Here is a 12,682-nt window from a genome sequence, read left to right on the forward strand (position 1 = left end):
TACTTTTTTAAAGATTCACTCACAATGTGTCCGGAGTGGGAGGAATTATGATAATGTTGGTCTTGTCTACATCACCAATCCCAGAAAGTAAACTGTTGCCTACAATCCGTGTGTTTGTTGTAGTCCAAGAAAAGAGATTTACGTTGGAGACAATAACTTGCGTCATCGTTTACTTTAGGGTTTGTACCTTTTGCATTCTGTTAACATGAACTGATACAGACTTACATACCAAAGGAAATCGTGAATTGGATAATATTTGCTCTTTAACTCATTTTATTTCATTCAGTCTACTAAGGCACATAATAATTTTTTACACTCCACGTATACAAAATGTTTTAAAGCATGCATCTAGTGTGACAGGGTCACAATCTATACTGAGAGATCACACAGTTTGACCAATGATTTATGACCAATATAAAACCCAGGATAGAGAGGTTGAGTGAATGTGGTCTGGACACTATGAATGAGGGTCATTGTGTCAGAGACGCTGTAGAAAGACAAAGATCCTGCACTGTAATCCACATAAACTCCTATTCTACTGGATGTGCATTTTACAGGGAGATGTGTGTTTCTGTTATTGTGCCAGAATGAGTAACCTGTGGACGTGCATAACAAACACCATGACTGATCATTATATCCAAATCTACACTCATCTCCCCCTCCCTTCCTACTGATGCTCTTATATGACACTGATATACACACACCATTCTTCCCACTCCACTCGAGCTCCCAGTAACAGCGTCCACACACAATCTCTTTACACAACACTTGCAAATAAAAATCAAATCTGTCTGGATGATCAGGATACTGCTGGGCTGTGCCAGTGAAAGTAATCTTTCTGTTTCCTTCACACAGACTGAGGTGTTTATTCATCGCGTTTAGATCCGGAGTGAGCTGAAGGGAATCTATAGAGACAAAAAAAGGAGAATTGTGCTTTTAAACAATAATTATAGCAAGCTAGATGCTACTTTCACATGCAGTACTGCGCAGATCGATCAACGCATGACATCTGGTGAGTAAAGCATCTGGATCGATCTCATGGTGCGTTCACTTTTTGCTTGAAAAAGTAAAGTCAGGGATTACTCAGTTAGTTTGTCTGATGTAATCTAAATACTGTGTATGGATTAGATTAATTATATAGAATACATTATACCACAAGTCTGTTGAATGCTTTATTCTGATTGGCTGAGAAATGTTCCATGGGTGGGTATTTCATAACTTATGAAATGCTTTAAAATTACAACCAGAGCAATATCTATGATATCTATGAATTATAAGAAAATAATGCACACTCGAGGTTACCACCTTAGGTGTGCATTATTTTTTATTATACCACAGGTTTGTTAAATGTTTTATTCTGATTGATTGAGAATTGTCCCCTGGGTGTTGATTATATTTCTGTAAACCACACACCTACCTTGTCATATGTCTTAGGCACCAGAGCAATGTTTGTGGTAACCGTGGTATAAGAGGAATAATTGACTCTGGTTACTTTAAATTATTTGAAAATAATGCACACCTTTGTGTCATTCCATATTACAACCTTGGGTGTTCATTATTTCTGAATAATTCAACAGCTTGTCATCAATTATTTCTTACATATTGGATCAAAATTTAAAGTCTAAGGTTAAAGTGCATGTTTTTTATGTATCCTTCTCACCATGGGCGAGGCTAGCCCCTTTTTAGGGGTGCTTCAGCACCCCTAAAAAGGGGCTCAGCACCCCTAAAACTTGGGGCAAGAAATTTAATTATTCTAAAATGTTCGTTCGTCTTTGACCAGGTTAAATAATGTCCAAAACATACTCCGTAGTTTGTGGTTTAAAATATATAATAAGGTAGAAAATGAAAACCTCCCCGCTTAGCAAATGGTGTCATCCTCTTCTACTCTGTACCTGCATCGCTTAGCCCGTCCGTCATTCAGCGTGAAACACACGCAGAGTGAGAATCAGATAGTGTTGTGATGCAACTTTTTTGTTCAAATCTTACAAAATGTTTACGTTATGTTTATAATGAGCGAGTACACCACGAATCAATCTTTCAAGTCGTGTTTTTGTCTTATAATGAATCACCATGGTACACGTATAATAAGTGTTTATTTTCGGATTATTTAAGTCCGGCGGGTACCCGCGCGCTGCGGAGTAGCACAGTACCTGGGTGACTCGTCCATAGACTTAAACGGAGAAGTAGCGCCGGTTACAATGTTCTTCCGCAAGACGCATGCAGTGCGTCTCAGTGGGTAGTTGCATACGTGTGTCTCCGTTGTTAAAGTTTATTGTATGATTTATCGTTAATCTGAGACTTATTTTAACAATCGGGAGTCATGTAAACATGACATCACGGGCGTCTTTTCTGGTCAGTCGTCATGAAAACATGGCGTTTGGAACAGAGTGAAAACAAACATATCACTGTATACCACCAGTAGGCTACCGGTAAGTTATGTGTGAAATCACTAACTGTCTGACTATCAAACTAGACAATAAATATTTTTTTAGTTTGTCACATGTAGACTAATATGAAGGTGATAACGTCTTTAACCCTTAGTGCAGGAGTCACAAGTGTTTTGTTTTAGACATATAGTAAAGGTAATGGTTCAATTAAAGGACTGTTAAAAGAAAAGCTGCAAATTAACAAACTATTCATAAACCTACCATATGTTGTAGGCATAAAAGTTATAAATTAGGAGATTTGTCATTTCGACAAAGGCAAACAATACACTGTATATTCACATAAAGCCATACCCACACTGCTGGTGTAGCCCACCTTTTGTCCTGAGACTTTAATATGGCATTAATGGCAAAAATGTGCTAGCTCACCATTAATTAGAAATAAAAAGGTTGGCAAAAAATGCATCTGAAAACTCACCAGATTGATGCTTTAAAATATGTCATTTTAAAAAAATTCTAAGGGGGAGCATGCTCCCGGACCCTAGGGGTAATATTCTTTTCATCTTTTTCACCCCTGACCCATTTTCATGCCTGAAAGGTCTCCAAAAAATCTTTATTTTGGAGTTAGTTAAACCAATGTTAAAATGAAAGCTATTTTACAATATACATATTATTGGTTTCTGTAGGAAAAAAGAGCGGGTGGTGGCAGCGGAGCTCATTGGGTGCTCAGCACCCCTAAAGCTCTAACCCTAGAATCGCCTCTGCTTCTCACTTTAAATACTTTGGTTAGTTAATAATAATAATAATAATAATAATAATAATAATGGTAACACCCTAGTCTAGTTTACAATTCTCACTATCAAGTGGTTGCCTATTAGCCTTTATTTTACTGGGATATTGTCTGTTTATCCATACTTAAAAAGTATATATTAATGCCGGATTCTGCTAAATCTATTCTACATCTTTAAAACTTCCTACCAATACTTAAAACTTAACAGCTACTTTACAAAGTATTAATAAGCTGTAATTATATTGAGGCAAATGTAGTTAAGAGTTAGTTAATAGTGAGAATTGGACCTTAAAAAGTGTGGCTGGAATAATTTATGTATATGATTTATTTGAGCCGTTTCATTTACTAAACAGGATTTAGAAAGTAATTAGTAATAAGCAGTGCTTTAAGTGGGCCGGAACGCCCCGGTACTCAGTACCGCCACTTCCAAAAATAGCTCGAGCGTACAACCACCTCTCCGTGTGCCCAGAACGTGCTTTTAGCGTACCGGAATGCTCATTTGCAAATCTGTTTAAAAATCAAAGGTTTAATTTAATCCTTTGGCTGCGCTGCGGCTTTTCAGAGCGCCCTTAATGTACGTTTCCTAATTCATCCCACCGAGAGCAGAGACTACATTACCCATACACCCTTGCGTTTACAACTTAAAAGCGCAGTGTCAACGTGCTCTGGACTGGAGAGGTGTGTGTTTGTGTGTGAAACGCGCAACATAGTTGCTCGGTTAAAATGAAAATACAATGAACACTTAATATGCCCTCCTTGTTTTAGACTCTGAGTAGTAAAAGAACAAGGTCAGAATCAGAGGACTCGCTGGTTGACATCCCACCAGCCAGAATGATGCTGCAGGTCAGACGCAAGCTTTATCCAATACCCTTTTGTAGGTACGTGATAATCTACGCTGTTGCGGCTGTCAGTTTGGTTCCCCTCGACGCAACTTCGGATTTCCTCAGACGAAGTGCAGAAAACATTCTTAAAATTGTAATATACATTTAGTCTAATTGCTAAACTACAAGTGAACGAAATTTCAATGAATTTGAACGACGTGCACAGTAGTTTTACCACCCGCAAAATGGAAAACAATGGGACAAAATAAATGACTTTCGAGTTTCAAATGGCCAGTATTTTGTTATTCTTGAATTCACAGACATGGTCTTGGTGTCATTTTAAAGTTTTTTTTTCCAAGCTCTTTCTACTCTTTTACTCACATATCTACCTTTTGCACATTTTATTTATGTTCAAAAGCTCTTTCTACAGTAGCTATTTCTAATGGTATTTTTTCAAAATCCCTTTTGCACATTTTATTTATGTTCAGTAGCTATTTCTAGCTCAAGCAAATCCACAAACTTCTAAAAGGATTTATTATTTTTTACAAGGTCGTCTGTTGACTGCTGAATGTAAAACCCCTTCAATATAGGAGTCAGCAAAAAAAAAAAAAATAGACTATCGGCACCTCTTTTGGGCCCCTTAAAGCACTGGTAATATAAGTAATTAAATACTTTTTGGAGACAAAAATTTAAAGTGATTGAAGATGTAATTAGTAACTAGTAATTAATTACTTTTTTGAGTAACTTACCCAGAACTGTTTATTGGCAAGTTAGCCAAAGGATTAATCAGCGAATTGAAAAACAAATATATATATTATTTGATTATATGATTAGATATCAGTTTTGGAGGCCCTAGTTCTTTTTGTGTCTGAGTGTCTCATTATGTATCATCTTTTTCCCTTTAAAAAAATATTCTAGCAAACATAGTGCATTATTTTGTTATTGTGTACAGTTTTTTGTATTTGTATGCTTAGTGACTTACATGGTAGGAACTGCTTTCTAAACCTGGAGACAATGGTGTTGTATGTCACTGTAAAAATCATCAGATATATAAATTAGTATAAATTGAATGTATATGAAAAAGACAACTGCCTCAATTCAACTTGTCTATAGGTTTTTCTATGTGATTTCAGTATCATGTATGCTTTACCCGTGATCTCTTTTGTCTCCTCTTGGCAGAAATCCTGCAGTTTCTGTCTCAGCTGATGCACAGATTCTCTCATGTCATCAAAAGAAACCAGGAAACTAATATTGATTTTGTCTGTAGACTTTGGTGGTACAGAGAGAGATGAAAGACTCTACAGAAAACAATAAAACACACAAATAACTTCAGATTTTAGACAATAACCACTGACCACTGTCAAATTTACACTTTAGTTCACTTGACATTACAAATATTAACCCTTTAAAGGAATAGTCTACTCATTTTCAATATTAAAATATGTTATTACCTTAACTAAGAACTGTTGATACATCCCTCTATCATCTGTGTGCGTGCACGTAAGCACTGGAGCGCGCTGCGACGCTTCGATAGCATTTAGCTTAGCCCCATTCATTCAATGGTACCATTTAGAGATAAAGTTAGAAGTGACCAAACACATCAACGTTTTTCCTATTTAAGACGAGTAGTTATACGAGCAAGTTTGGTGGTACAAAATAAAACGTAGCGCTTTTCTAAGCGGATTTAAAAGAGGAACTATATTTTATGCCGTAATAGCACTTTTGGGAGTACTTCGACTCGCCTGAAAAGTCCGTTCCCCTTCTCACTCTCATAATGGGAGAGGGAGGGTGTTACTGCACCGAGTCGAAGTACTCCCAAAAGTGCTATTACGCCATAAAATGTAGCTCCTCTTTTAAATCTGCTCCCCTTTTAAGAAGACACTTTTTAGGGAAGTGTCTGGAGGTGAAAATATTTTTTTTTAAAGCAGTTTACATTTATTTGTATATAGTATATAGTATTATAGTATAATTTTAATACATAAAATTGTCAAAAAACTGAGGTTTGTGCAGGTTTGCTTTGAGGTTTGCTGCATACTTGTGTCACAAATGAATAAATTACAGTTACTGCATTATTATTACTGCTAAAAGGTTTTGAAATATGAAAACTACATTCTTAGACCTTTCCAACAATATATAGTTTGTCGTGATAGATTAACATTTACATAGAACATATTGAAAAAAACGTAAGTGTCCCGCTCACGGGACAGCGCCAATTAACGGGAAATGTTGTTAACCGTTTTTGAGTTTTAATTTAAGTATTTTAATATCACACTCTTTTAAGTTATTTAAAGAATCTACAGACATAACTACCTGGGGTGAGTTTCACTTTATTTACAGATGCAACATGCCTGCTGGTGTGTTTAGTCTATTGAGATTTTATAATACGTACATTAATTTACCAAAAAAGGAATGATTAGTTTTCAAAACACCTTTAAGAATGACACAAAATATTTTTCATGTAATTAAATATATATATATATATATGTTGATTTGTATATATGTTGATATATATATATATATGTTGATTTGTGTGTATGATGTATAAAAGCCTTAAAGGGATAGCTTACTCAAAATTGAAACCCCAAGATTTACCTACCCTCAAGTCATCCTCAATGTATATAATTTTTTTTTAATCGGACACAATCAGAGTTATATGAGAAAATGCACATTCACGAGAAAGTGTGTTTCCAGCGTATAACGTAGTGTAAGAGACGTAGTGACAAACCCGGAAATGCAAAGAGCAAAACAAAACACCAGTCAGGAAATCTGTGAAAAGTGAGTTGTTTCAGCTATATTGTGGAGTTTTAAATAGTTCGTTTTTGCGTCTACTGTATCTGGGATGCTTTCCACATTAGTCACAATGCCACTACATCTCGTACGCTACATCCTACATCATAAGCTGAAAACGCACTCTCTCGTGAACATGCATCAGTCATTACCAAAAGCTAAGTTTAAACTATTTTTTCCAAAATCACTCGATTGCCCTCAGAAGGCTTTATTAACCCCCTGAACGTACATGGATTACTTCTGTGAAGGATAGATTGACTCTTTGATCAAATCAGAAGCACCGTTCACTATCATTATATAATAACTTAATACAAGTCCAATCTTTTGGAAAAATATCATCATCTACATCGAGGATGACTTGGGGTTAAGTAAATCATAGGGATTTTTTTTATTTTTGGGTGAACTTTCCCTTTAAAGTTTAAAACCTTTAAAATGTACCATTTGAATTTAAATACAAAAAATCTCTTTAGATAATCAAACATCTTCTTTTGTAACATTTATTTAGAATAAGTGCTTTCTAATAAAAAAAACTAATAAACATGTATATGGAATACAAACTTTATTTTGCAATGGTAAATTCTGGCTGCTAAAGACCAATTCCCTTAAACTGCTGCAGGTTGTTAAACCAGGACGATAACATTAATATATATTTTTGTATATTTTGCATCTTTGAATCATAATAAATATCCCTAGCTTTACTAATAAGAAAACCCCCTTTCCCAACATTATCCATTCAATAGTTACCTGAAGGAAGTGGATGTCATTGTCTGTATATGAAAGCTTCTCTAGGTCAGTGTTTCTTCTCTTCAGATCAGCAATCTCTTGCTGCAGTTGCTTTAAGAGTCCTTCAGCTTGACTTACTGCATCCTTTTCCTGATCTCTGATCAGCTGTGTGACTTCAGATCGACTTCTCTCAATAGAGCGGATCAACTCAGTAAACATCTTCTCACAGTCCTCCACTGCTGTCTGCGTAGAGCACTGTAAAACAAACACATATATTACAAATCACATCACACAGTGCGTCATATTGAGCTTTAGTAAGACTAAACGATCTTTTCTGCTCAGATCTCACTTTATAAGACTTCACAGCCAATTTCAGCATGTGAACATCTTTCAATCTTTGCTGGATTCTCTGCTGGATGTCTATCTTTGCACCCTTCAAGCACATCTGTAGGAAAAGTAAACAACAAACTTGAGAAGTGTATCAAAAAAAAAAAAAAAATGAAATCCCAAAATCATCATGCAAAATGTTTCATTTAAAAATAATTATCATCCCTTTAAATGGAGTTTTGTGATCATGCCCAGATTTGAATTTAGGCTATTTTTTAAAAAACAAAGATTACACAGATCTGTGAAAACAACAAAAAAAGCTGTACTATGGTTGCCATGCCAGTAGATGGCGATGTTACTTTGTATGGAAACACTTTACACAGCTGCATTCTTCTACATAGCCATAAATACAAACATCAAGCTGACGAAAGCATCCAGCAGTTTTGCTTGGATGAACTACGAGGTAGGTTTACTACTAAAAGTGACCCTGCCTGGACTATAAAGCACCAAAGGCTTATTTAGTTTGTTGGAGAAGCATTAATAAAGTCCTGTAGGCAGATTATGACGCGCTGCACTCTGTCTCTATTAAAATTCAATGCTACGAGTGAGCGAGCTGCCTGTGGTAAGATGGCCGCCAAATGCAGACGTTCCACTCAATTGGCCAGCAGGGCGGGCGAGACACCTAGCCTTTATATACATATACATTCAGGTATTTTCATGATAATAAAGAATATGTTTAATAATTATGTTTGACGAGTGTTGCTTTTTCAAATGCATGTTATAAACGTGATTTTAGATTGATAAGGAATATAGCTGTGAATAAGATCAGCTAGAATAGTGATCGGCCACGTATTTTTAGTGGAGATTGGCACTGATCGGAGCATACCTACTCCTTAACTTGGCCTTGGCAACTTAGCAGAAATGCCTATGAAGAAAAGCAACCCAGATTTTATTTTAGGGGTTCTAGTAGACCAATCACAGTCTATGCATATAACCTATGGCGTAGACCTTACGTATGGCTATAACTTGCACTTAATTTGTATTGAGTAACCATTCTTTTGTTTTTAAAAACAAAAAAAAGAGGACAGTGGGGGCATGAAGCAGACAGACACCCACAATGGGTGTAACAGCAGGTTGTGAATTAGTCCGTTTATTTACAGACAATTGGCTCTTAATTTTAGGGAGGCTCAGCCCCCAATGAGGGATACTATGATTGGATTTTATATTAATCTTGTTGTATTATTTTACTTTATAAAAAAGATGGGTATAGGCTATTTTGTAGCACACACACATTGTGTACAACAAGCAAAAATTTGAACTTTCCATATCTGTGTTCACCTGAATATAATCATACAACTGGAAATATTGAACATTGCTTGAATTCCTTACATCTATGTGTGTTTCCTGTTTAGGCACATGGCATGTATTTGTGTTTATTATGTCATCTGTATTGTGTGAGCAGGTGACCTTTATTTTTCTGTCAGTTTCATGTATTGACCCTGTAGTACCCTTGTTTCCTTGGTAACTTTCAAATTATTAGTTGATCTGCCCCACGTGGCATTATTCATTACCAACTTCTTTGCCTATTTTAGTCTATTTTAATGTCAGTAGCACATGCTAAAGTTGAATATTTGTTTATTTGTTGTTACTAACCCTGTGTTTGAGAGTTTAATAATATTATTAACATTCCGCACACTAATGCATTGTTTTAAAACCCAACATCTGCAAGCATAAAAAAGTGTCAACATTAATAGCTTATTATTTCAACGTGTAAGCCCATTTCATACCTCTTTCTCTTTCCTCTGTGCTGAAACTAAAACAGTATCATGGTTTTTATGTTTATCCATCATACACAGCATACAAATGCACTCCTCATCAGTACGACAGAAAACCTCCAGGACCTTATTATGTTGACGGCAGAAGATCTCGTGCAGTCGTCCTGTGGCATCGATGGTTTGGTGTCGCTTGCCAGGTCGAAACTCCTCGTGGCGCTCAAAGTGAGTGTGACAGTAAGACTCCAGACACATCAAGCAGGATTTCACAGCTTTGCGTTTTCGGCCAGTGCAGATGTCGCACTCCACATCTCCGGGACCAGCAAAGCACGAAGCAGATTTGCGTTTTGTCGTCTTTAGTTTTTCCACCACTTGAGCCAACATGGTGGTTTTACATAAAGCAGGTCTTGTGTTGAAGGTCTGTCTGCACTGAGGGCAGCTGTAGATTCCCTTCTGATCATCTTGATCCCAGCAGTTTGTAATACAGCTCATACAGTAACTATGCCCGCAGGGAATGGACACTGGATCCTTTAAGAGATCCAGACACACTGAACAGCTGAACTGATCAACTGAAAAAGTAGCTTCTGCCATTTTACTACACGTACATAATAAAATATACACGACCGCACGATAACAATCTAAAAGTTCCGGTTTTCCTGATCTGAGTTTCCTGGTTGTGACGTGTGCAAAACAGGTGTGTCTGTAAATTCACTTAATGAAAGACTCCACTTGGTGTCAGTATTATACAGGCCTCGAGAGATATTTACACTGATTGTGGCACAGAGAATCTATCTACCGTGATCAATAGTCAGTGCTTACACAAACTTACTGGGAAGATGTCTCGAAACGAAGATGGAATAAAAATACCTTTAAAATACGAAACACAATCTCTGAAAAGATCATAACAAGAGTTCAGGTGTTATCTTAATTGTTGATTTTTAGTGTAATTGATATGATTTGAACAGAATGATCTACAGACATACAGTATCAGAAGATTCATAATAAGATAGGTGCAGTAAAGATCCTTACATCTCATATTTGGGAAAGCTATGGAACGGTGGGAGTTTAAAGTGTTATTATTTACAATGATTTGTAACCTGTACATGTCGGTTAATATTTAAATATGTTTTATGACTCTTGCAAGTAGTTTATGTTGTGTTTTCAGAATAAAGATAAGCAATTGATCCACTAGAGGGGGCGTTTCCCTTATAAATCCAGTAAAGGCTAGAGAGGTTACAGCTACGGCGGCTGTATCTCTTCTAGCCACAACCAATAAAAGCCGAGCTGTGATCTTTAGTCATGTTTAGACATAAAATTTTATTTTATTTATTTTATTTAAAAAGTTCACGTTTGTCCTTGACCATGCATTAGTGGTTAGTTTACCACATTTAGCATTTACTAAAACGTTTTAACAAATGTATTGGCATTAACATTAACAAAGATAAATGCTGAAACACTATACTGTATTGTTTAGCTAATGCATTTACTAATGTCAAATAATACAACCATATTGTTATGATAGCTATGATAGCTTGAAACAACAGATATAGTAGAAATCATGAGTGTAGATATACAGTAGTTGCCTATAATTAGAAAAATCACATTTTTAAACAAAAATTGAATTCTTTTTTAATTCTAAAATTGTTCTGTGAATTTAATTGTCTATTACATTAAACTTAGATCTTAAGTTTTTTTATTTGTCTTTCACAATAGATCTTATTCATGCTCATAATGATTACTTAAAGAATACAAGTAATTATAATGGATGACCTATAACTCACACAAGCTATTAAGCCCATTGCAAACATCAATGTGACCTTTTACATGGCATCGGTTCACACCTTAGCAGGGAGACTCAATTAACCTCTGTACATATGGCCGAGTTGTCCACCAGGATATACTGTGGAGCTGAAGGTTATTATTTTAAGCCATAGAAATATAGAGGATCCCCCTGAGATGTCTGCATGTTGCCCACCAACGATGAAATGTGTCAGATTCAGAGGTCCACACAGACTATACAGTACAATCACTCAATGTGCAGAGACTCCAGGGACAACTTTTGACATACAGAAGATCAAATGATATTTGTGTGGTCATATACAGTTATTCGTTCGTTCAACTTTATACACTGCAGTTGTTGGCACGTATCATTTCTTTATTGTTACATTACTTTCATAAAAAAGAATCACTCCCACGCCCTGCATAATTCTTATTACCAATGCAAATGGGAAAATATCTCAAATGGTAATATTTCTCTTTATTGTAATGCAAACAAAAAAGTTTTTTTTTTTACCCTGGGGTAAATTCAAACTGAGTTTCTGCAACAAAAGCTCATTTGGGATATTTTTACAAACAGAAAAGAAGCAGAAGAGAAGAATCTGGGGAGTGATAAAAACATTAAGGAAGTGGATTTTAAAATGATGTTGTTACAGACACTGGCCTGCACATTTCTGCCCTAATTGGGCTGGATGCTGCAGGCAGAAATTGAGGTGGCATTTTCGCAGAAGAACTCCCCGGGCTCGGCTACGATGAGCTCGCCGTATGTGTGTCACCGTGCCTTCGTTTATCAATGTCTGCCTGCTTTTGCTGAGTAGTTTGTTTTTGCTGTGTGCACCATATATCACCTGTCAGGTCTAATGGTGGCTAGTGAGGGGGACATATGGCTGCAGAGCATTCCCATGAGCCTCTCTTCTCCTCCTTTAGACTGAGTACAGATGTATCCTCTTACAATGTATGGTTAATTGATTTATAATTTACAACAGCATACGATCTATTTCAAAGGGCATTTTCAAAGCTTTAAAGAAAAAAATCTCTCTTGCAGACCAACTATGTCTCGGGCAAAGATGCTGAACATTTTTCACTGTCGATAGTGTTTTGTCTGTCATACAGAAAGACAGAAATCGTCAGCATGTGTGTTGATGTGCCTTTGCTTGGTTTGTTGAGAATCTTTTTTGATCTTATTGTGGACAATACAAAATTCTTGTTCCATTACAGAAACTAGACATTAATAAAGCACATTCATTTTGATGTGTAAATGCACTGCGTGTTGCACTAGTTTTGTGAAAATAGTGTATTAAA

The 12,682-nt window shown here is 36.2% G+C and overlaps 1 protein-coding gene across 2 annotated transcripts; it reads right to left on the reverse strand.

Annotated features, from left to right (window-relative positions):
- Nucleotides 1-255: 255 nt before the first annotated feature.
- Nucleotides 256-10,307, reverse strand: ftr55 (finTRIM family, member 55). Of its 2 annotated transcripts, none has more exons than XM_055220268.2 (6): nt 9,734-10,307; nt 7,855-7,950; nt 7,527-7,760; nt 5,146-5,293; nt 4,978-5,025; nt 256-905 (listed from the first exon to the last, which is right to left on the reverse strand). In XM_055220268.2, exons 1-6 carry the CDS (start codon nt 10,193-10,195, stop codon nt 370-372), a joined length of 1,524 nt encoding a protein of 507 aa, XP_055076243.2. In that variant the 5' UTR covers nt 10,196-10,307; the 3' UTR covers nt 256-369. The 2 variants fall into 2 exon arrangements, with proteins under 2 accessions (XP_055076243.2, XP_055076242.2); XM_055220267.2 differs by having other exon boundaries at nt 9,620-10,306.
- Between the last annotated feature and the right edge of the window lie 2,375 nt (nt 10,308-12,682).

The sequence above is a fragment of the Misgurnus anguillicaudatus genome, chromosome 20 (assembly GCF_027580225.2).
Source record: "Misgurnus anguillicaudatus chromosome 20, ASM2758022v2, whole genome shotgun sequence".
NCBI lineage: Eukaryota > Metazoa > Chordata > Actinopteri > Cypriniformes > Cobitidae > Misgurnus > Misgurnus anguillicaudatus.

What these genes read in the sequence shown, in the direction of transcription:
- ftr55 (XM_055220267.2), bottom strand. Translation starts at nt 10,195, where the DNA reads ATGGCAGAAGCTACTTTTTCAGTTGATCAGTTCAGCTGTTCAGTGTGT. An exon ending in CACAGAGGAAAGAGAAAGAG is followed by an intron (nt 7,951 to 9,619) that starts GTATGAAATGGG and finishes CTTTTCCTACAG; the next exon opens with ATGTGCTTGAAGGGTGCAAA. An exon ending in ATGACATCCACTTCCTTCAG is followed by an intron (nt 5,294 to 7,526) that starts GTAACTATTGAA and finishes TGTTTTCTGTAG; the next exon opens with AGTCTTTCATCTCTCTCTGT.